Source organism: Arthroderma uncinatum (assembly GCF_011692745.1).
Source record: "Arthroderma uncinatum strain CBS 119779 chromosome Unknown scaffold2, whole genome shotgun sequence".
In the NCBI taxonomy this organism is placed as follows: Eukaryota; Fungi; Ascomycota; class Eurotiomycetes; order Onygenales; family Arthrodermataceae; genus Arthroderma; species Arthroderma uncinatum.
Window position 1 is genome coordinate 5,708,720 of NW_022983864.1, and position 23,303 is coordinate 5,732,022.

At 50.3% G+C, this 23,303-nt stretch overlaps 6 protein-coding genes across 6 annotated transcripts; 4 read left to right on the plus strand and 2 right to left on the minus strand.

The window, feature by feature from the left end:
* Positions 1–1,337: 1,337 nt before the first annotated feature.
* Positions 1,338–1,868, plus strand: GIQ15_03642 (uncharacterized protein; the record flags this gene model as incomplete). Its single annotated transcript, XM_033551059.1, has 1 exon — positions 1,338–1,868. One exon carries the CDS (start codon positions 1,338–1,340, stop codon positions 1,866–1,868), a length of 531 nt encoding a protein of 176 aa, XP_033408220.1.
* A 5,348-nt stretch (positions 1,869–7,216) lies between these two features.
* Positions 7,217–7,592, minus strand: GIQ15_03643 (uncharacterized protein; the record flags this gene model as incomplete). Its single annotated transcript, XM_033551060.1, has 3 exons — positions 7,217–7,405; positions 7,470–7,532; positions 7,587–7,592. The coding sequence occupies 3 exons, from the start codon at positions 7,590–7,592 to the stop codon at positions 7,217–7,219; spliced, it is 258 nt and encodes an 85-aa protein (XP_033408221.1).
* A 2,131-nt stretch (positions 7,593–9,723) lies between these two features.
* On the plus strand, positions 9,724–10,062 carry GIQ15_03644 (uncharacterized protein; the record flags this gene model as incomplete). Its single annotated transcript, XM_033551061.1, has 2 exons — positions 9,724–9,883; positions 9,947–10,062. 2 exons carry the CDS (start codon positions 9,724–9,726, stop codon positions 10,060–10,062), a joined length of 276 nt encoding a protein of 91 aa, XP_033408222.1.
* Positions 10,063–13,038: 2,976 nt separating this feature from the next.
* GIQ15_03645 (uncharacterized protein) lies at positions 13,039–14,975 on the plus strand (the record flags this gene model as incomplete). Its single annotated transcript, XM_033551062.1, has 3 exons — positions 13,039–13,710; positions 13,888–14,152; positions 14,707–14,975. 3 exons carry the CDS (start codon positions 13,039–13,041, stop codon positions 14,973–14,975), a joined length of 1,206 nt encoding a protein of 401 aa, XP_033408223.1.
* Positions 14,976–18,178: 3,203 nt separating this feature from the next.
* GIQ15_03646 (uncharacterized protein) lies at positions 18,179–19,657 on the minus strand (the record flags this gene model as incomplete). Its single annotated transcript, XM_033551063.1, has 4 exons — positions 18,179–18,726; positions 18,813–18,868; positions 18,957–19,212; positions 19,264–19,657. The coding sequence occupies 4 exons, from the start codon at positions 19,655–19,657 to the stop codon at positions 18,179–18,181; spliced, it is 1,254 nt and encodes a 417-aa protein (XP_033408224.1).
* A 216-nt stretch (positions 19,658–19,873) lies between these two features.
* Positions 19,874–21,867, plus strand: GIQ15_03647 (uncharacterized protein; the record flags this gene model as incomplete). The annotated part of the gene is made up of 2 exons (XM_033551064.1): positions 19,874–21,635; positions 21,776–21,867. 2 exons carry the CDS (start codon positions 19,874–19,876, stop codon positions 21,865–21,867), a joined length of 1,854 nt encoding a protein of 617 aa, XP_033408225.1.
* Positions 21,868–23,303: the final 1,436 nt, after the last annotated feature.

Below are 23,303 nucleotides of genomic sequence, written 5' to 3' on the forward strand. Positions count from 1 at the left end.
AGGGGTATATCTCACGGGCGGCCTTGATCCATTCGATTGTGCGATTCTCCATGAAGGATTGATTTCTAGGGCCCGAGCCAGTAAACGTTAGCCACATCCGCTTCTGTCACCACTGTCTTTACCGCTACCACACAGATTAGAATTACTTCTTATTTCGGGATGATAAAAGATGCATGAGCCGCAGCTAACAAGGCGGAGCTAAAATGCCCGCTGGCCCCCACTCTCATTTTCTTTCTAGAAAGTCCTATCATAAGTATATGTATCGTGGCTACTCCGTAGATGCATGGACATTCGGTCGCGCTACCATGGTTTGCATCCCTGGGCCGCTGGACATCTAGTTGTTTATGAGGAGGGTCGGGCGAAGAAGCTGCAGCAGCAGCAAAGGAATGAACCCCTGACTTTTTCTATGCGCAAAGAGCAAGGATCCTAAGGGGACTCGCTACGTTTGCGAGAACGATTCTCCAGCCGTTGTACTCGCATGGCACAGAGCCGGAGCTTATGGCCTGGAGAATTATCCTATATAATGCAACAGCTTAAGTGGAAGTTATGTAATCCTCCAACATGAGAGGAGGGTGTGTCTTCTACTCGAAATTTCCTATTATGTATAGATCAGGCGGGTTATTCGGAAGCTAGGTGTGGTGTGGTTGTTGTGATATGTCTATTCTCGTACACATCAGGGGTAATTTCTGTAAAGAGGTGTCTTGCGGGTCTACGCCACAACTAGGGTATTCAACGCTTTAGATATTGTATCTCCCCTGATAGGCAGGGGTGTGGCAGGGGTGTGGCAGGGATGGGCAGTGTATCTCTTTGACAAAAATAGTGCCGAAACCGAGCTCTGGCTGGTATTTATCACCAACTTCGGCATAGAACGGCGATTGGCTATGACGAAATCCTAGATTCTGCATACACGAAAACTCAATGGTGGCCTGACTCCACCGTCGTGGCTGCAATTGGATCAATAGGGTATGGGCTGATATTCATTCAGCTGTTGCTGCTCCAAGCCGCGCGAGACCAAACGACTTAAAGATGACACGGGCTTTACGCATGCAATATAGTAATGCGTGTAAACTACAGGCAGACCTTCCAGTAGACTCTACATTCTTTTTTTTTGTAAATCCCCACGGTCCAAAAACGAGCATAAAAGGCCGATTCCTCCCTACGTCCCAAGGTAAAAACATCAACACGCTCGAGGTTCAGTTTCTCTTTAATTTTATTCTTTACTGGTCCTTAACTACTCCGTATACCACTTCCCTAAACCGTTGTCCCACGTATCTTTTGCTGCTTGTTTGGTAAGTCAGCCTTAAATCTACTGTTATGCCTGTTGCTAAGTATAGCTAATGTTCGTAGCAGCTATGCCGTCACAGGGAGGCTTAATTAACACAATTGCGCTCGCAGTCCAGTACGACCGAGCATTGCAAGACCCAAACGAGGATTCTACGACCGGGCTATGGGACCGTCTCCTCAACAACAACTTTGGCGGTGATAATTGGATTGTAACTCCTCAAAAACGCCAGACAAGCGGTGCGAGACCAGACTTTGTTATTGAGAGATTCTGGTCAAATAGTGCATTCATCGAGGTTATTGTCGTCGAAGCAAAACCCCAACATCAAACTATGTCGCAGGACTCCTACACAGACGAACAGGTATTAGGCTACGCAATAAATGCTCTCGAAACTGGTCAGGCAAAGGGTCAAATGAAGATATTTGCTCTTCGGGTTGTGGGTACGCGTATGATGGCGTACAAGGTGACGAGGGCCAATCAAGTATTAACACCGCTGGCGTCTGATTATATGGACCCTAAGGTCAATGAGGCAGCTATGAGGCAGGTTTTTGATATGATTAAGAACGCAAATGTTTTGGCTCCATAAAAAGGATGTACATAACTACCTGAGGAACCTTCCATCAACGCGATGTCACTTCTAGTACGCCACCCCTCGTATAACTACAGGTTATTTGGGTGCTTGGCGAGTAGCATGTTTTACCTCAGGTTAATTTTAGTACGGGCGAACTCATCCAATCAATCAACATGAATTCGTTATGTAAGGCCGGCCTGCTTGGTTTCATTGAGCTCTTCGTGCGTACAACATGCAGCATACAAACTGCATGTACGTTGAGCTTCAACTACTCATCCCAGGCACCACGGAGAGGTGCAGGCCATGCCCAGGGTGCCGTACACAGGGCCCGTACGGCTGGCATGGGTGCATAGGGCAAAAACCCCAAATCCAAATGGAACGCAGTCATCAAGTCCAATAAAAGAATATATCCTTACATTAAAGAAGCACAATGGCCGTACTGGCCGAAGACCCATCTCCACCATTATTTCTTCTGGCCCTTGGCCGCCGTACCGGCCGATCCCCCGTCAGGTCGATGACCCGGCTGTCGTCCTCAGAGCCATCGTCCAGGGCTATTACCTCCGTCCGTGCCAGCTGCTGTTCGTGCCGTACGGAGCAGTGGGTAGCGCGGTCGCGCCACTTGCAATTACCACAAGCTTCGCCAAAGTGGCCGGGGAGCCGGACGCACTTTGTGAAAGGCCTGAGGCCTGTACGCCCCTGGCAGCTGGTACAGGCATGCCTCCCAGACCTCCCTCTGGATTGAATCAGCAGGGCATTGATGTACGAGGGCCGATGCGATAGTATTTGCCGTAAGTCTATGCTACCAGGGACATAGCTTATATGGAGTCCCGGAAGGGACAATACCGTACGGCCCAAGTCATTATGGACGAATGGAGCAAGCTCCTGGCCACCGATTCTGAGGATACCGGACACGTCCGTCATCCGGGCGATACGACAGTCGTACGGCACAAGAGCCCTATAGTCATATCAGTATATCCATGCATGTACGGTGTATATACAGTCGCGCCCGAAATCTCCTTCCATGTCATACATACATAGATTGTTTCTTAAACCCTAATGCCAAGGCCTGCTAATCTATATTTGGTTACTCTCCCCTCCCATGGGCCAGTAGGCTTTTATCAAACGTCCACTCACGTGGAGTATTAACCACATATGACTTAGACAACTCACATGATTAGGGTTTGGGAAATGTTCTCTACATGTATGATATGGAAGGAGATTCCGGGCGCGTCTGTATATACAGATTGGAATCAACTGTATTATCTGGGCTGTAATCGACCAACTGTACCAAACGAACTGTACCAAACCATATATCGAAAACGGAGCAGGCGACTTCAGAGATTGTTGCTGGTTTTGCGTGGAAAATACTCTATTTTGACGAGGAAACTGGTGTTGGGAAGTTGGTGTGGTGTGCCGAGCGGGAGCTAACGTCGGCCCGATGGCGGAACCGACGGGAGATCGTGAACCACCAAACACGCAAGGAACAACAACCTCAATCTTTTCATTCGAAAACTCTCAACCAATAACCCAATCCAGCCAGCCTGCGAGACGAGAGAAACGCCGGAGGAATAACTCTTATGCTACGAACGCACCGAACTCAAACCCCGAACCCGTGGCCGCTGGAGACGGCAGCGGGAGGGTCACAAACCAGGAGATCAGAAGGCTCATCGACGACCTGAAAAATATAATAGGCCACCAGACCAACATTATCGAAGCCACCAAAGCGGGCATTCTAGAGCTCAAGGTTGAGCAAGAGGCGTTGAAGAGCCAAAACTCGAGCCTTCAAGAAGAAATCCATGCCCTTAGGGCACAAATCGAGGCCCTATCCTCGAATCCACCAGCTAGAACCTGGGCAGAAGTCGCAGCGAGTGCGGGCAACCCGGAACCCAGTCGCGCTGTCCAGCAACCCAGGAGCACCCAGGCCAGAAAAGAACCAAACTGCGTCCGGATCAGCACGCGTCGTGCACCGGAAGACGGAACTGATGACATCAACAGCTTCGGAAGGTATCTTCCCACGGACAGCGCCAACACATACATCAGATCTGCGCTCCTCAGCGCCAACGCCACCAAAGATGCACAGGTTGCAGGCATCGGAACAGCGAAAACTGGATATGTGATCAGATTCAAAGACCAACGGTCCGCGGATGCAGCGCGGTCCAACTCCGACTGGCTCGATGAGCTAGGCAACGACACCAAACTCGTCAAGCCGAGATTCGGGGTCGTGGTGCACAGAACGCCGACAAATACCTTCAGACTGCCGGAGGAGGAGAAGGAAAGTATCGCCAAAATCGCGGAAGACAACGATTTGACAGGCAAAGGCCATCGGATCACAGAGATCGCATGGCTCCGACGGAGGGACAAACTGCCAGGCACCCACGGCTCGCTGGGGATCTGGTTCGACTCGCCGGAGGCAGCGGAGTGGATGGTCAACAACGGCCTCATCGTTGGACAACGATACATCGGCAGCGTCGAGCCCTATCAGGTCAAGAGGAAGAGGTGCCACCGATGTCAGGGTTTCGGCCATCTAGCGTGGTCATGCAAAGAAAAGGCAAGGTGCGGACACTGTGCGGGCACCCACGAGAGACAAAATTGTCCCCCGGGTGTGAGGCCGAAGTGCTTGGACTGTAACGGAGACCACCCAACAGGAGACAAAAACTGCCAGAACCCTGCAGAACCACCCCACATGCAATGACAGAACCAAACCTTCGTTTACTGCAACTGAACATCTACAGATCGAGAGCGGGCATGGAGGCGCTGATCAATGACACGGAAACATGGAATCTTGATGTTTTGCTCGTCCAAGAACCGCCACTTACGGCGTACAAGACGCACGTCAACCACAGCGCCTGGCGCCTCTACCAACCAACCATCCAAGAGGAGAACACGCGGAAACGAAGCTTATTGTATGTCAATAGGAGGATCTCCACGTCTGTGCACCGCCAAATGAAATGCAATCACCCAGACGTCACAGCCGTCAGAATGTGGACTACCGCCACCCAGATCCTGCTCTTCTCGGTGTACATTCCGCCGTTCGGACTCTATCAATCCGCCGAGGAGGTCTCCATACAGCCAATGTTGGACGAGATCCAGTCGACCATCCGGCAGGCAAGAGAGAGCTCCGATAAACCAACGGTGCTCATCCTCGCGGGAGACTTCAATCGACACCACCCAGCCTGGAGCAATAGAGAGGTTTACCACGCTTTCATAGAACACGCAGAGGAACTGGTCAGCTTCTTCCAGGCAAACAGACTCCAATGGTGCCTCCCCCGGGGAGCACCGACCTACTGGTCTTTAAGCCGGCCAGGGAAGACGTCCACCATCGACCTTACGGTGACCGACTCCCGTGAGAGACTGATCAAGTGCCACCTGTACCACGACAACTATGGATCGGACCACCGCGCGACGTACTCGGAATGGTCGCTCCGGCCAGACCGTGCGGCCGATGCCAAGCCCAGAAGAGCATATGAACGCGCCAACTGTGAGAAAATCGGACAGGCAGTGCAGGCGGCACTAGATCCGCTACCTGAGATGGGATCAAGGGAGGAGCTTGAACAGGCTGTCGAGATGCTGGTCACATCTACTAAAGATGCCATCGATCGACACGTTCCAACAGCGAAGCCATCGCCTTACTCGAAACGATGGTTCACACCGGAGCTGAAGACACAACAAGGCGAGGCGAACCGAGCCCGACGCAGATGGCAAGAAAGCTGTGCCGCCAAAGGCTCCCGAGATCCTCAGACCGCGATCCTCTTCGCGGAGATGCGTGAGAAACGCCGAGCATGGACCAGAGCGATAGAGAAAGCAAAAGCAACGCACTGGAAAGAGTTTCTAGACAGCGCTGGCGAAGGACACCTGTGGAAAGCCGCATCTTACATGGGTCCCCCGGAATCGTACGGCAAAGTCCCACCTCTGAGGGTGGGAACTGAGGAAGTTGCGGACAACGAGGACAAGGCAAGGCTCTTCATGAAGACCTTCTTTCCGGAGATGGCAGAACCCGACGAGGGAACGATCACGCCTGAGAGAGAGGAGATCCCATGGGAACCCGTCACGGAGCTGGAGATTCACAGGGCCCTCAAAGCTGCAAAAGGCACTACCGCACCGGGGGAGGACGGGATTCCGACCCTGGTGTGGAAACACCTCTGGCACTACATCAGCAAGGTGATCACCCGCATCTTCCTTGCCTCGATCGAACTGGGCCACTACCCTCAACAGTGGAAACGCGCGAGGATCGTGGTGCTGCGCAAACCCGGCAAATCGGACTATTCGGTCCCGGGAGCATACCGACCCATCTCGCTTCTGAACACGCTTGGAAAGCTCCTCGAAGCAGTAGTGGCCAGGCGGCTCACCTACTATGCAGAAACACATGGCCTACTCCCAGACACACAGTTCGGAGGCCGACCCGGCCGGACAACCGAACAGGCGCTGCTTGTGCTGGCCAACGCGATAGACCGAGCATGGTTGAAAATGAAGGTGGTCACCCTGGTGGCATTTGACCTGAAAGGAGCTTTCAACGGAGTGAACAAGGGAAGCCTGGACGCGCAGCTCAAGACGAAAGGGATCCCCACCACAGCCAGGAAATGGATCCGGAGCTTCATGGAAGACCGTCAAGCGAACATCTCCTTCGATGACTTTGAGTCGACGGTGGCACCGCTGGAAAACGCGGGCCTGGCACAAGGGTCTCCGCTCTCCCCGATTCTCTTTACATTCTTCAACTCGGAACTGGTGGACCAGCCGGTCGACTACCACGGAGGCGCGTCAGCGTACATTGACGACTACTTCCGGTGGCGAGCCGGACGGTCAGCGGAGGAGAATATCAAGAAGATCCAAGAGGAAGACATCCCACGGATCGAAGAGTGGGCCAGACGCACCGGGTCCTGCTTCGCGGTAGAGAAGACCGAACTGATCCACATCACGCGGAAGAAGAGTGAACACGAAAAGGGACAGCTCGTGATGAACGGGTCCACCATCCAACCGTCCCCCACAGCCAAACTCCTGGGAGTGGTGTTCGACAGGGAGCTGCGTTGGAAGCAACACGTGCAACAGGCGGTCAAACGAGCCACCAAGGTGAACGTCGCGCTGGGAGGCTTGAGGCACCTCCGGCCGGCCCAGAACAGTTTTCATGTTGCTTGGCCTTTTACTGCCCTCTATATCTACTCTTGAAATCGCGGCGCAAGAATTGAAATGAGGTGCTTGATAGCAAGAGTAAAAGGCAGTAGGGATGTTTCATTTTCGACCCAAGTCAAATACAGACTACTCAGCTAAATACAGTGTATATCTAGAAATTGAATGCCACAAGATCGAAGGAGTAATGACTCGGCCTGTTCAGATAAGATATCCAAAGATTATCTCCATATATTCATCCCTTAGCAGCTGAGCTTGCCGCATTTACGGCAAGAATCCCTTCGGCCGTAATCACACGCCTTGCCAGTTCCTCTAGCACATTCGTACACGTGGCCATTCTTGCAGGCAGAGTTGATTCTCTCGTCACCACAGAACTGTCCCTGGATTCCGTTGCACAGGCAGGAGCTGGGGGTGCAGGACTTCTTTTCGAGCTATTAATGCATTAAATGTTAGCAAAAGTCCACAGAATTATAAATTATATGGGATATCTCTTACAACGTTGTCAGAGGCGCTGACGACACCAGCAATGCAGGCGACAAGGGCGAAGACAGTAGTGAACTAAGATCTCTCAGTCAGTATGCGAAGCTCATCACTTGCTAAGAGATGAACTACCTTCATGTTTGCTGAGCAAAGGCTGCAAGAGATTTGGATTTGGATTAAGATCAGGTGTTGTCAAATGCGTTTGTGTTGTGTGATTGAAACTGGGGATAAAGAGAATGAGCATCCCCTTTTTATATGTGCCTCCCTTCTTAAATTAGTTTCTATCCTGGCCGTAATTTCTTCGACCGGCTTTGCTTGGATTGCAGATCGTCATGCCATCCCTTGTTGTCCAGGATGTTGAGAATCTCACGAGCTGACATTTTGCCACTTACAGCCTTGCTTCCCCATATTTCAGTGTTTAGGCAGCTGAATCTTCGTAACTGCCTGGCCAATCTCTGCATTATGTCCTTCCATTGGATGCCCGGCGTACATCTCTCTTGGAACTTCTAAGATTAGAAACGGCCGTGCTACTTCCCCCAGGCTCGGAAGTTCCACTTCTTCGTGTTCAGCTTTCTCTATTTGCCGCTCCTGCATAGTAAAGGTCTAGAAGCGGTACATACGAACGCCCCCAAAACAAACAATGCATTCAAGCAGATCCTTGGGGGTTCTTGGGGGATCCAGAACAGCAGATATCATTCGAAACATTCGGATACCAGCGGCGGGATAAGTTCGCGTATAGATTTACTGCGACCTTGATTCACTCCCAGCAGCCAATTGGATAGTTTATAGGTGTAGAATTTATCCGTTACACTTTTTTGAGGTAAAGTGTTAGCGTATCCTCTGTATCAATACTTCTGACTGCCTCAGACTAACCTTAGACGTTCTAGATATAGAAGACCGCCAATCTTCTGAATTATGGACTATGGACTTATCATCGGGCAAGTAATGCTCGCAATTCCGGGATATATAAAGATCTCGAAGATACTTCGATTTCTCCCAAGATATCGAAGCTTGTACCACAACCACATCTACTAACAGCCTTGGGATTATCCACAATTTTGAACTGGCTGCCAATAAGCTCAGTTGTATAGTCGATCGTGCTCCCCGATAGCACTGAGAGAGAGGCGAAATCAAGCACAACTTTCGAACTGGCTGCCAATAAGCTCAGTCATATAGTCGATCGTACTCCCCGATAGTCCTAAGAGAGAGGCGAAACTTTCGAACTGGCTGCCAATAAGCTTAGTCGTATAGTCGATCGTGCTCCCCGATAGCACTGAGAGAGAGGCGAAATTAACCACAACTTTCCGCCTGACTACCTAGTATAGTTATAGCCTGGCCTCCTAGATAGCATATTGTCATCTCATTTCCTGGCCTAGTTATATTAGTCCTTCGTTTTAGTATCTTGGGTCGTTCAGCCTATAAGCAGCCCGCTCAAAGTTTATGCTTGTCTGAACCCCGCTGAGCGTATATTAGATTTTAGTTACATCAGCCGCAAGTTTATGTCGACATGACCCTGCTGGCGCAGGGATCTATATACATAAGGAAATAAAGACTACTCATGTTTTAAGGAGGCCATATTTCCACCAGGATACTGCAAACAGATGTAATAGTCTGGAGAGTTGCGTAGAAAGCTCTCGTTCAACAGTGGCTCATCGGCTCATTTGTTCCAACATGCTGTCCACATGCTATACATAGCTGTGGCCATCGAAGAAGTAACCCTCTAGACATCTTCGAGGATGCACCTTGGAGAATCTCGGACGTTCTAGGTTGCTGCAAAGCTGACGCCCGACATAAGGGGGGAGGAGAAAACAAGTCTATTGGTAGAGTAGTATGTGTATTGACCCAAATGTCCTTTGATTATACAATTCTGTCCGAACCCTGCTGAGCCTGTGTTAGATCATTGGTATAGAGTAGAGCACACCATTAACGACCAGTATGCACTACGGTATACTTGGCTGCAACCACACGATGCAGCTATCATTTGGGCGGAGTGACTTCGGTCTATATTGCTCGAAATGTGCAGGGGGGTAGCCATTAGCAATGCTCCAGAGGTATGCCATGCTTCCTCATAACGTGCTAGCCTCGCACCCACCATTTTCGGCGAGTTGACAGCTTCCACGGGGTATAAAGAGAGGGTCGTCCGCCGGGCTAGGGAGACTATCTCCATCAACTCCAAAATCCTCAAGATCTTCATACACTCCAAAAGCCAGTCTACAACCCCAAACTCCAGAAGCCTCACCAACAACCAGGCATAAACCAACCAGCCAACATGCGGTTCATCTCCCTCATCACCTTTTCCCTCGCCGCCATTGCGAACGGCGCGGCACTCCAAGAGGATGCCACGGCGGGCGACGGCAATGGATTAGTCGCAGCACGAAACTGTAATGTTGGCTATAACTACTGTGGCTGGTATCTTGCCGACAGCTTAGGTAAATTACACCTCGAATCACGCCTAGCTACTTTTACAAATGAGCCGCTAACTCGGTGTATAGGCTGGAGGAATGTCCCCGATCGCCAGGGCCTTTACGACTGCACCGCACCAACCAGCGCCAGGCGCCTGAAACATTGCAACAGTGGTTGCAAGGGACCCACGGCCCATTGTGGATAGGGGAATCATATGTGGATGTTAGGAGACCCTATTTCTTCTTGTGATGGAGCTTGACCAGGTTGAATTTGTGATATCATGATGTCAGTAATCAATTAGTAGTTTACGGTGGTTGGTTCAACACGCATCACGTACACTCAATACAATTAATATAGGCCCTACAACTACTTCCTGACTTGTAGTAAACAGAAGCTGAGAAGATGCTGTAAAACCCGGAATACTACAGAAAAGGTCGCAAATTGGGCGTAAATAGATGAATGATGATGGTATTCAGGCTTATCGGCCATTTTGGACCTCTATATGTCTGAGATACGAGATATTTGATTGATTTGATTGGTCAGGTGGGTCTGGAGCAATCTATGAGATTTCAATCTATCAAGCACTGATCATCTAAATACACGATATTGAGCTCCTATTTATGTTCCTCATACGGCCATGTATCTTGCCATCGCGGAGATGCCAATTACAGCTGAAACAGGCGTTAAAACGCCGGGCGTAGCATTTGTTCGATGATAGAGAGCTGACACTGATATTTAATGAAACGGGCGTAGTTGATTAACGTGTTTCGTACGATTAGGCAATATTACACCGAATCTCCGTTCAACAGTAGGTCCCTCAGACTCTAGTGCACCCCCCCGCCGTATCCTCCTGGCTTTAAACTATAAATCTTACTCTGGCAAAGGAGTTGGGAATTGCGTCTAGACTAGTGTGTACAGGCCTAACACTACATATTTCAGAGAGATGGCTAGCGAGCATCTAGTGTTTACCTAGAGGGCCAGAGGGTCTCCTTTCTTTTTCCTATGCGCGGCAAGCCAGGGTCCCGCATCAGCTCTAACTACTGTTGGCTAGAAATTTATGCCTAAATTAACCCGAGCCCCAACCCCTTCTGATTATCGACCTATTCCTCGCACCTTCTAAAAAGAATCACTAGGAGGTGTTTGGCTGGGGACGTAGCGGCGTGGTCCCGACAAAGTTAAACTCGCTCTCATGGACTCGTAAAGGCGGTGGCATGTCGGCCGGATAAGCGTCCTTAACTGGATAGCTCGGGTCCGTCTCACCGTCGTATGTTGCCTGTAGGCCGTCGAGCGATCTCGATATTGACTTCGCAAGCGGGAGAATGGGCGCGTACTTCTCATCCTGGTGAACTAGAGGCTGGATGTCCGAAGCGCGTCTGTCCTGGAAGGAATTAGGCCCATTTCCATGCCTTCTCCGTCCTTTGGACCAGGTTGGGAAATCAGGATCGTTGTGGGGTCAATAGCCGCGGTAGAGCAGGAGCTGTCTTTTAACCCAGCCGGGCCCCGGCCGATACTACTGTTGGGAGGTGGGTTCGCAGACGGTTGAATCGCGTTACCATCGCCACACCCAGGCTGAGTCGCTGATATAGAGAAGAATCCACCGTTACCCAGGCCCCGGCTATTCAGGCACCGATCGCAATAGTTTCTGTGTGCGCCGATACCATGTGTCCCTGGGAATACTCTGCCACAGTCACAAACATACCCGCGATACTTAGGATCCCATGACTGGCATAAAATTTTGTGTCTCTCCAAAGATTTTTGTGAACGTAGCCTCTTGCCACAGATGGTGCAGGTGTACTTCCCACTGTGGTGGCTTTCTATATGTTTCTCAAGGGTATTGGGCGTAGATTGGGCTAAACTGAGTTCTTTTATTATATACTTATGTACATTAATCCTTTCTAGTTTATAGGAGCACATCCAAGGCTCACGATAACACGTGACTAAGCCACGAGAGAACTAATTAAACGGAGGCACTATGTCTGCAATTCACAGTTGCGTGGGTCATTCACCTGCCTCATCCATCTTACGGCCAGTTGGTTTTCATCATTCATAGACTCCTTCTCGAACGTTCATGACGCTGGCTTGGCCACGCATTTATGACTAACGGACGAAGCCCCTCGTTGGAAATTTCCAACAAGACCCCACAATAACACGTGACTGAGCCAGTAGCACAGGCTGAATGAGGCAGCTTCTTGAATGCTTCTTATTCTTCGCGGGCTCCTCTGCAGCAAAGTACTTCCTTGAATGCTCCATGACGTAGTTGGCCACGCATTTAAAGGTGGTCCTGCTTCCCCGCCGCCAAGGTGCACCAGGGATCAACCCAAAAAGGTTAGTGTGGGCCTACTCATGCCCCAGTTTTGCCATTGTAGGTGGATTTCTACAGCAGGCGGGGAGGTCAGCTAGGTTAGCCACCGTAATCCAGAGGAAACCACACACTCGCTAACACGAGCCGTATTACTAGCTAGTCCAGGAGGGCAGCTGAGTTGTCTGGCGTAGAGACGCTGGCGCACGCGATGGCACGGCCTAGTGAGTTTAATTTATAGGGGCGGACTTGCATTAGATAATCCACATATAGATCCAACGCCGGCCAGAGATCGTGCGGGTTCCTCAGCCTGCATAGGGCCTGGGCAACCAGACCGAGAGCCGCCGCTGTCTGGGGGCTAGATTGGCCGCAAGCCTGCCTTCCTCAGTCTCGCTGGGTCTGAGGAACGCAGTCCTTGGACCAGCGAGGACTATTGACAGCTGTCTCTGGCGCGCAGACCAAGGCCAGGGGTGGGCCGCAGTCACCCTTCCTTGGACGTCATTCCTATGATTGACCTAGGCTTCAGTCCCTAGCTCCATGCCCTAGGAGGTCTAAGGACCGCCGACTTATGTCTATAACGGGCAGCGGACCATTGGAGTCATAAGTCCTCATTCCCATGTCCTACATAGGCCGAAGACTTGGCAGTTGCTCGCTGTACCATAGCCGTCACTCGCGCTAGTTAGGATTTAGTGAGCGCTTAGACTTGTACACTTTTCGCATTCCTACATTTCTGCATTTCTGATTTTCCCCTCCCTCTTTTTTAACATTATCGCCAGCCTGGGTTGTTCTACTCCAAAATGTACGGTGAAACTAGCTGCCTCAACTTTTGACTCCCAGAATAAATACTGGTACACTCGTATAGAAATTTCATCTCGTGCGAATATGACGTCTAATGCTAAGAAGAGGTGTAGTACTTTCCCCAGTAGTATCGACATTGGCGACATCAGCAACTCAGGGGCCAACAGAATTCCCAACGAGCCAGCACATACTGAGAAGAGGTGTATCACCTTTCTTTCTAGCAGAGATCTCGAACATGACCGCCTTCTAGAAGGCAACAACATACCTGAGCTACAGCACAAATCCTCCTCTAGCCTCATTACCGAGCTTCCACTGGAGCCAAATGCGCATACCTGTGCTGCTGGGTCCCAGAAGCGTCCAGGATGGAAGCCTCCTCACTTACCCATCTCGGCGAAGCGCACTTCTACCGAAAGGATAGACAGTGCAAAGCGATTTGCCTCCCGCTTCCCCGAGAGCGGGTCTCCGTGGGCAAGATATAGGCAGTTTACAAAAAACCGAGAGCCGGGGAAGGTGGTTCTTGCCTACGATATCAACGCACCTAAACTAGTTGTCGCCATAAAAGAGTGTAAGCTCCCAGATACGGAACAAGCACACCTTCTCTTCAGAACGTCGCATCCAAATATCGTCAACCTCCAGGACGCGTTTCTTGCTGGGCGCGACATGTATCTGGCGTATGAGCGCATGGACCTCCCTCTGGAGCAACTACACTCTGATATCAAGTTAGAGGAGCGACACATAGCTACTATCTGCAGAGAGGTGAGATAGCAAGCGACTGAGATTTACTATTTGAAGAGCTTTCCTTAATAAATTCATACTAGGTGCTCCTCGGGCTTTCGTACATCCACCAGGAACTACAAATATGTCACCTTTCCGTGAAATGTTCCACCATCTTCCTCTCAGTCCCGCAGGGCTAGTCCACGTTGCAAACTCCAGTATTCAAGCACAACGTCGATCGAAGTCGACTATGGTTCAAATGAAGCTGCTGCTACAGCCGCTTATTGCCAGCTGTATCTTTTAGCTATGCGTGATGGGGTCACCCCTCGCAGGGGCCGGCTGGGAAAGCGGAAGCGGCATCTAGGCGCAATCAATAATCCATGGCATCGCATACTGGGTCAGGTTGCCAGTAGCCTAGGCTTCGATACTGAACAGATCGACGTTAGTGTTACTGGGTTGGCTAATGCTTCTTACTCTCTCGCAGGTACCACCTGTTAGGTCTATAGTATCGACGGAGCCGTTATTTACAACAGGCTGTTGTGGGTTAACGGAGAGACAGTTGCGGAATCCCTGACATCAAGTCTTATGAGTCCGTCCGACCTCATCTCTTCCTCGATATTACCCGCAGGAACAGCGACACGCGACAGCCTTCGCCATCCAACAAGATATCTTCATGTCTTTCTTTGGTGACATTAGATCCTTCTAATGTGTCCAGGCTTGTCCGTATATACAAAAGGCAGGGTTCTCAAAGACTATGTCCAGAGAATTATATTCGAGTACTCGTATTCCAGGAGTCCCTAGATACCGCCTTTCAACGGTCAAACTTTGATCGACAACACTTGGTTAAATTATCACATCAGCCAACAATACCACCTTCTCTGGAGATATCGGCAGATGTAAAGCTTCAAGTTTTGAGGGGACATCATCGACTGTTGGCGGCCGATGAGTTTCATCTAGATAAGCGGTGGATCGTTGAGTTGTACGACGATAGTGGGTATTCAGTCCGAGAATATAGTTGCACCAGCTAACATAATCAAGAACTCGCGCATGCGGCTCTCCTAGCCCTCTGCGAGGATAATCCAAACGCGAAAAGCTTTAGTAACGGCGAAAAGTTTCGAAATCTCCGTCTTAATGAGAAGCTCGGCAACCAGGAAGCGGCGAACGCATGGCGCTCACGGCTAACCGCGAACGAGCAGCAGACTTTCAATAGAATCTTTGTCAAACTGAAGCCCCATGGAGATGCGATGGATGAGCTTCTCCCTGTGGTTGGACTTTGGCCTAATCTACCGGTTGGCTCACTCCACTAGCTGATATATTTTAGTATCATGCATATCACTGCTACAGAAAGATGTCATCCTAGCTTGAACTCCATATATGAACTGAGAGAAAAATGAGACCTTCTAAATGCTATTCACTATGTTATGAATGTCGGTAAACGGGCTTTTGATTGGAAGCCTCCCACCAATACGTGGCCATCTTCTAGGAAACAGAAGCCATTGTCGGCGATGGTGCCCGCCCGCGCTGTTTCTTATTTTTGAGCATCCTATAAGAGAAATACACCCCAGCAAGTGTTGCAATAAATCCTAATATACCGACAACTATACCAGCAATCTCCGCGCCACGTAGTTTGTCACCATCATCGGAAGGTTCACCATTATTGTTCGGCGAACTAGACTGTGTTGTTGGCTCAACAGGAGGTGTGGTTGGGTAGTAAGTATTGGAAAAAGTTGATGTTCCCCGCGGCGAGGAAGAGCGAACTGGTGGCGTGGTCCGGGTAGGTGTACGGTTAGCTAAGAGTATACAAGATTAACCGTTGTTTTCATTCCCTCCATTAAACAAACAAAATCATGAATATTAAAGGAGGGGGAAATATGGCGACCACGCTGATTCTAAGAAATAGTCGCCTCACCAGTTGTGCTATGTGTTGAAGTTTCACTGGAACTCGTATATCCTGCACTGGTGCAGTAATCCGTATAGATACCAACCGCCTGTGTGATATCGACTTCATTGCGTGAACATTGATTATTCACACAGGATGAAACGTAGGATGTAGCTGTAGGCTGTAGGTCCGTTCGACAAAAGCAGTTATTCATAGCAGGATATGTAGGACAATCCAGTTCGATCGCAATTCCGTACCCAGGGTCGTTGAAACCGCGTCTGATACAGGAAAGAGCACAATCGCGCAGTCTGTCATATTCACTTGCTTGGTTAATCGACACTGGGTCGTCGGCAAGGACTGATGTCGAATAGGCCAATACTATGAAGAGGTGGGATATAACCGGGGCGCGCATCTTGAGCAGGAGAAGGCTGTGTGAAAATTCAGTGTGCATACCGAGGACTCGTTACCTGCGGATAGTGTTATATAGCAAAGCAACAAGCTAGGTAGGCCTAACCGGCAAAGGTACTTAAAACAGCCCACTACTCCGGATGTGTTCTCGTATAAGTCCTGATGAGCCTTGTCAGGCGTGCTGCCATCTGACCGGCCCTGCGAAGGGTTGATTACGCATACGGTGACGGGGATGTAGCCCTTGCATGGTCAATATCTCCTGGCTTTGAAGCTCAGCCAGGGGATAAGGGCCAAAGGGGGAGAGCCTTTGGCGCCTTGCCTAAGTATCAAAACATAACCGGGCCCAAGTTATTGCCATGCAAGCCAGCTATCAACACCCATGCGCGTCCTGGGGTTTCAGGACAAGGATGGCTGGATCCGCCTTGGTATCCCCTGGTGGCGTCGTGGGATCAACATCAGTACGAACCTCGTTTCCGCGGAGCTGAATCATGTAACCTTCCATTTCACTTTAGAGCCCATGTCGTCCTTTGTTTGCCGTTCTTCACTGACCATTCAACTAAACGGCACAAAGTAATACCTAGTATACCTCTTCACCTAGGGGTAATAAACTGTAATCAGAGCGAAAATATTAAACCGAGCAGAGTCTCGTCGAAGCTGGAAGTATTCGGGCGTGTATCGTGGGTTTCTGTACATACCCAATGTTGTCGATATTTGGCCAAAACGCGCATTAAAGTGAAAAGGCCGGCCTTTTGTTTCTCCGCCGCCGTTTTCATGTGAGCCCAAAACGGCAACCAAAAGTCGCAAAAGAAAGATGATTAAAACGGTCAATATCAAAATTATCCTGGTGGACTTCCGAGAGAACCCTTGCAAGCCCACCAAAAATCGATTCACGTCCTGATGTTGAGGTTAGTTTTCGACATACTGGGTGAGTCTGAAGCGATAAAATCAGGTCAAGAAGCTGATCCTTTATGTCGGCAGTATCCCTTCCGGCCGGCGAAGTGAAAATGTCGTGTAAACCATTGAATGCGACTAGCCGGTTCCCAATCGGGTTCCTGCTTATTATCTCAGATCGAGTGAGTGACATGGTCGGAGAGCTGCATGATGGAAAGGGAAGCGCGAAGTTCAGCAGAACGACACGAAATCCCCATAATTTATTCTCTGGATAATTGTTAATCCGATAAAACAGTGTAATCACGTGTTAGAAGTTCTAGTTTTAGCCAAACCACTCTCTGCTTTACGCGTTGAAATCCCAGTAGTTAATCCCACTTCGCTATTATTTCACCTGTACACAGGCTACTTCTTATCTTGGGTCTGTCGCCTGTCTACGCAGTCTCGACATCTGGGGCTCTCCTCTTGTTTTCGAGAGCCCGGCCGACGATACCTGCATCATCTTATACAAGTACACCATTTTAGGTTGATCCCGACAGACCCCATCGCGAGCACGCGGTTACCCTTGGATTTGGTGGCTAGCCTGGCGGAATCTCCCGCCTGTGGTTGGATCCAACTCACTTTGCAAAACTGGGGCATAAGGCGGCCCACACTAACCATTTTAGGTTGGTACCTGAAGATGGTTTGCTCCTTAAGCCCATGTTGATACACCATGCCCACTGCCCTATCTATCCTTTCCATAGACCGACACACGCATACGTCCTCTGCACGCCACTACAGGTGTCCTCTCAGGTGGCCTCATCTTTTTCAGTCAAGTCATCGAGATAACCTTCTTTACTCAGAATCTGGTTCCTCTTGACGGTTTGAAGCCACCTGCCGGATGGTTTTCATACCCGTTTGGTTGGCAGTCCTGTGTTGTGTGGAAGCGTTCGAGTCACCGACTTCATCAGCGAGGCCATACAACCACACCTCCAACCGTGAGAATCATTTAGCAAGAGGATCTCTATCGTAAGAGATCTCCCCAGTACCCAGGCTGCACCACGGGGAGGCGATTCTCTTTTGCAGCCCTGAGCCAGATGTTACCCTACCCTCGTTGGAAAATTCCAAGGAGACCACACGTGATTATCCCATTTCCTTTTGATGTTTCCGAAGAACTTGCTCGTTACAAACCAACAGAAATTCCATCTGGTGCCAACATGACGTCTACTGTACATGTAGCATTGCTTCGCAATCACCGTCGCTGCAGCCATGTATGTATCCCATATTTTGAACCCCCCTCTCAGTTAATCAAAACATTATGCGCAATGTATATGACGCTATTGTCTCCATTCTCTACTATCGCCGCCCTCTCTCCAACCCCACAAACAAGCCGTTAAACACACCATCTGTCCTTTTGCGGTACAGTTCCCCATCATCACCAAGCAAGACTGACTCATCAAGCTGGTACAGTCGCTCGAACCTCAAGCCGTTGTTTACTGGCCGGACGCGTCTTGAATCCCGGAGGGGCGATAGATCGCTCAGCAGGGGGAAGTCGCGCATCACCGCAAGGAAGAGCTGCCGGTAACCGAGACGGATGCTGGTTTCCCTTGTCCCTGGATGGCTGCGAAACTCGGATTCACCGACCTGTATCCAACAACTCCCATGTATCTGGTTGATCCCGGTGTAGCTATGGGAGAACATCTCACGCACCGTCCCCTGGAGCGGAGTGGGTAAGAGCCCGCGCAGGACGAGAGAGCAAGCTTCGAAGTACAGGAAGTCTTGGAAGAAAGTATGGAACGACAAGATCCGGCCACGCACGCTAAGAATTCGATCCAGAATCCGGTCTCGGTGGTCCTGCGACCAGACGGTAGGGAAGATCTGTCTTTGACTCATCATCCGACGGGCTTGCGCAGCGTTATGAGATAAAAATTTTGGAGTCAAAGTCTCGAGCTTTAAGACTGTCTTCGGATCAAGAAGGCTAGGCTAATACCCCCCGAGGATATGAGTGTATATCCAGTGGATGCGATCGAGATAATGGACCAGCTCCTATAAACGTCAGTAATGGAACAAGCTATGGAATTACAGATGGCTGGCTACCTCAGAGCTCCTCAGCCTAAGGAGGCGACCCAGATACCCCAACTTAAGGGCAGACCACAGCCCCGTAAAGGGAAGGAGCCGGTCTAACGCCCTTCTTAACCGCCTCGCCTTCGAGTCCATCCGGTCTATATCGTCCCGTTTCCCTGGCGATAGCCTCGCCCGCCACTTTTCCTCTTCATTCTCGTTTTCGTGACTCTGATGATATCTCAGATTTCGATAGATGTCTCCATCGCAGAATTGGTGAGCGTTAGAATGCTCTTCACGCATCACGGTCTCCACCCATGGCGGTAGATCTGTCGCCAGTTAGATACCAGGTGCAGCTCACAGGCACTCTCACGACGTACTGTCAACGTAAAGGTCGGCAACCCACCATTTGTCCCACAGGAAACACTCGGCTGCCAGCAACCGGTGCCGGCCGTGCAAGACCTCTACGAAAGCGTCCACCGGAAGCTCCAGGTCTCGGGGTTCGGCGTCCCCCAACAGATCCTGGCGCTCCAGTCGTTGGGTTGCCAATACATGCTGCAGAACATCACTGCTGATAAGAGCTTGTACGTAGTTGTCCGGTTTCAGTCGATAGCAACCATAGTGCCAAAACCCGTTGACCAAATTCTCTACTTGCTTATCGCTAATAGTCCGAACTTCAGACAGGTTTCTTTTAAAACAAAAGTGTCGCAAGTCAATCTTCGCTCTTCCTACATAGTGGCTTGCCTTCTCCAAAAAGAGCCTTTGGTCCGACATCAGTCTTCGGTGATATTAGAAGCTGCGTAATAACAAGTGCAGTTAATGTAGATTAGTGCTAATATTACTATGGGCCTAACATAGGAGCGGAAGAACATCGAAAAGCTGATTTATTTTATTGAAAATCGCGTAAAATTTGACAATCTTTACAGTCTACCTGCATCCTCGTAGGCAATTGCCGCATTTGACGCGTGAAAACGCGTCGAATCTGTGGTTATGGCGCCGAAGTGGCCGCAGGTAAACAATGGCCCGGAACACATCAACGAACACGCAGCATATCTCCGCGAAGCATGCCATCAATTACAGGCCCTAGGACAGGACCAAGTACCATGGAATATAGTGCAGAAATACATCACATCCACTATTGCGCTCGTTGGAAAAGTGCTCCAGCAACCTGCAATTAGCGACATCCTCCACCACATCCAGGATACAACTAGATGCACACAGAACATTCAGAGAGATGTTTCGATCATCAAAAACTCTGTGGGCCTGAACACTGCTCCGCCGAGTGCGACCAATCTCACCGGAGGCAGAGCCGCAACCGCGACCTGGGCGCAAGTGGCAGCACAAGCCAGAGGCCCTCCGGTTTCACAAGGCACATGTGCTACTAAGTCTCAACCCGCTGTCACAGCATACAAAGATCGAGCAGTAACAGTCAGACTCAAGGACCACGGAATCACCCAACGATTCCGGACGCTTTCTACTACCAAAATAAAACAACAAGTAGATACCTCCATCCAGAATCATGCGAATTCCAGGTCGGTCACGGTGGTGGCAGCCCATCAACTCAAGAGCGGGGATATCCAAATCTTCACCTCATCTAGAGCAGAAGCCGCGAGGCTCAGGGAGAGCAGGGGATGGGTAAGTGGCCTTGGAGAACACGCCGAACTTATAGTGCCAACCCATGGAGTCATCGTCCACGGCATCTCCACGAACTCCATCAACATCAAAGATCAGGAAGTAACCATCCAACAGATACTCGCAGACAACCATACAGTTATACCCAAAGCAGAGATCTCATCTGTAGGATGGCTGACTCGGGAGTCTGCCCTCAAACACGCATCCTCCATAGTGGTGGAGTTCACAGACCCTGAAATGGCCAACGCCATCATCTATGCGGGGATGGCGTGGGCCGGACAGATACACATGTGTCAACTCTACGACCGCGCATGTAGAGTAAAGCAATGCTTCCGCTGCTACAATTACGGCCACATCGGCACACAATGCAACGCAGCCCAAGCATGCGGCTATTGCGCTGAGTTACATGAGACCAGGAACTGCAAACAGAAGGGAGCAGAAAACTTCACTCCCAGATGTACAGTATGCAAAGGTGTCCATAAAGCATGGAGCAACGCCTGCCCGGCGAGGAAGAAAGAGCTGGAGAGAGTCGAACAGGCTAAGCAGGTACGGAACACCTACTGGCACGTGGTGTCGACAGACGAACCCCCCAAGGTCGACAGCTCGAGAGCAAAACAACGCCGTACACGCAATCTCACCCCTAGCCGAAATGTCACTATACCAGACACCCCGAACGTAGAGCCATCGGACCAACGAGACTCCACCGCAGAGCCCTCGCCTGCACAGGCAAGGAATCCCCTCCCAGAACTGCGACCCCTGGAGCCCGCAGTAACGCAAACACACGCGGATATGCCAGCTGCAGAAGAATGGGCGAGACCAGTATCACAGCAAGAACCTACGTTGCAACAGCTCATTATCGATCCACAGATATTGGCAACAGAGCAACCCCGGAGGGCCAATCCAGCAGAAGTCGATACCCCAGACGCGGGCACCACGGAGGCAATATCGACGGGTGTGACACCAATCCATCAACCCTTATGTCCCCCTGACGCCACACTAGGAGATTGTGATATGGATAACGCGGAGGAATGGCTGGCCAATTTGGAGAACACCTTCGCAGAGAACAGGCAAGGCTCCGAAGGAGCCAGTTCCATACCGACTTCGGTGGCAACAAATACCCGTACGGCTCGAGGACTATACAAGGGGTGCAACTGCCCAGAACACCAGGAACTATATGACAGCTGGCCAACACGCAACGCTGAGATGACGATTGCCCGCTGCATGAAGATATGCGTGTATTGTGGCAAAGACTTCATACAGACATCGGCACTGCGCAACCACATGAGAACCAAAATGGAATATATCCGAAGAAACCTGAAGGTGCGAATCGAAACACGGGGAAGATGGAGTAACCCCAGCCCTGGATGGACGCTTCGAGAACCTAGGACCCGATCAACCCGGAGCCAGTCCCCACCATTTCATCGACTGAGGACTCGCGTATTCAGAAGCCGATCCCCCATAGATAGCCCAGACACAGCCTTACTCCCATGCTAGGACACCAGGAACTACGCATCTTACAGTACAATGTCCAAAAGTCAAGAGATGTCGTCCTCGCCAGTCTCTTTTGAGATCCCCAGATCCTCGAATACGACATCCTGGCGATACAGGAACCCTGGCGAAACCTATTCATTTTTACATCATATTACCCCCTAAAATCACATTTTTAACTAACCTATCTCAATAACGCCCTCACAAGGGTATACTTCTATATCAATAAATAGATTAATCTAGGCACGTGGAGCGTATCATACCTATCCAAAGACATTATCTCTCTAGCGATCCACAACCCCTCCTCTAACAGAAGTATCCATATATTTAATGTCTATAATAAGGTAGGAACTAACACTCTCTCCACACTAGCCAGCGCCATTAACAGGCTGGAATCCTACAGGAAAGTTATAATACTAGGAGACTTTAACTTACATTACCTGCTATGGTCGGCGGCACGACCGCGGGCCACTTATAGATCAAGTGCTTGAGATCTCCTTATAATTGTTGAAGATTTCTAGCTCTAGCTCCTCACTATGCCTAGAACCGCGACTCATCACTGGTCAGGTGGGGAGACAATAATTAACCTTACCTTCGCGTCTAAGGACCTAGCACCCTACGTAACCCACTACAAAGTAGACAGAAGACTGGACTATGACTCTAACCACCTCCCTATCACTGTGGCCATTGACTGGAGCTAGCAACCAGCAACTATAACTAGAAAACGTATATGGGCCAAGACAAATGTAGAGTTACTCTAAAAAACCGTCGAGAAACACCTCCCCTTACCCTATAATACCTCAAAACTTGATGATAAGGACAGTATCGACAAACTCATCTTATCCATCGTCAGCGCGCTAGATGCGGGTGTCGCCGCATCAACCCCTTGGTCGAGCCCTTCCCCCCGATCAATCGCAGGATTTGATCAGGGTTGCAAAGACATATGCAAAGAAGTCCAGCAGCTCCGCCGGAGATGGCAACGATCACAACAAGAAGACGACTACGAGGCCTACCGACAGGCACGCAATAAAAAAGGTCGCCACATTCAAAAGGCCCTCCGGAACACCCATCGGCAGAGAGTCGAAGAGGCTTCCGCAACGCCATCAGGCCTCTGGAACTTAGTCAAATGGGCTAAAAACAGGCACGACGTACCTCCAGCATGCACACCAGCACTAGCAAGAGCAGACGGAGAACTCGTCCACCAGCCGGAAGAAAAGGCAGAAGTGCTCCGCCAGACTTTCTTCCCGCCGCCACACCAAGCCGACCTCTCAGACCTCGAGGGATACGAATACCCTCCACC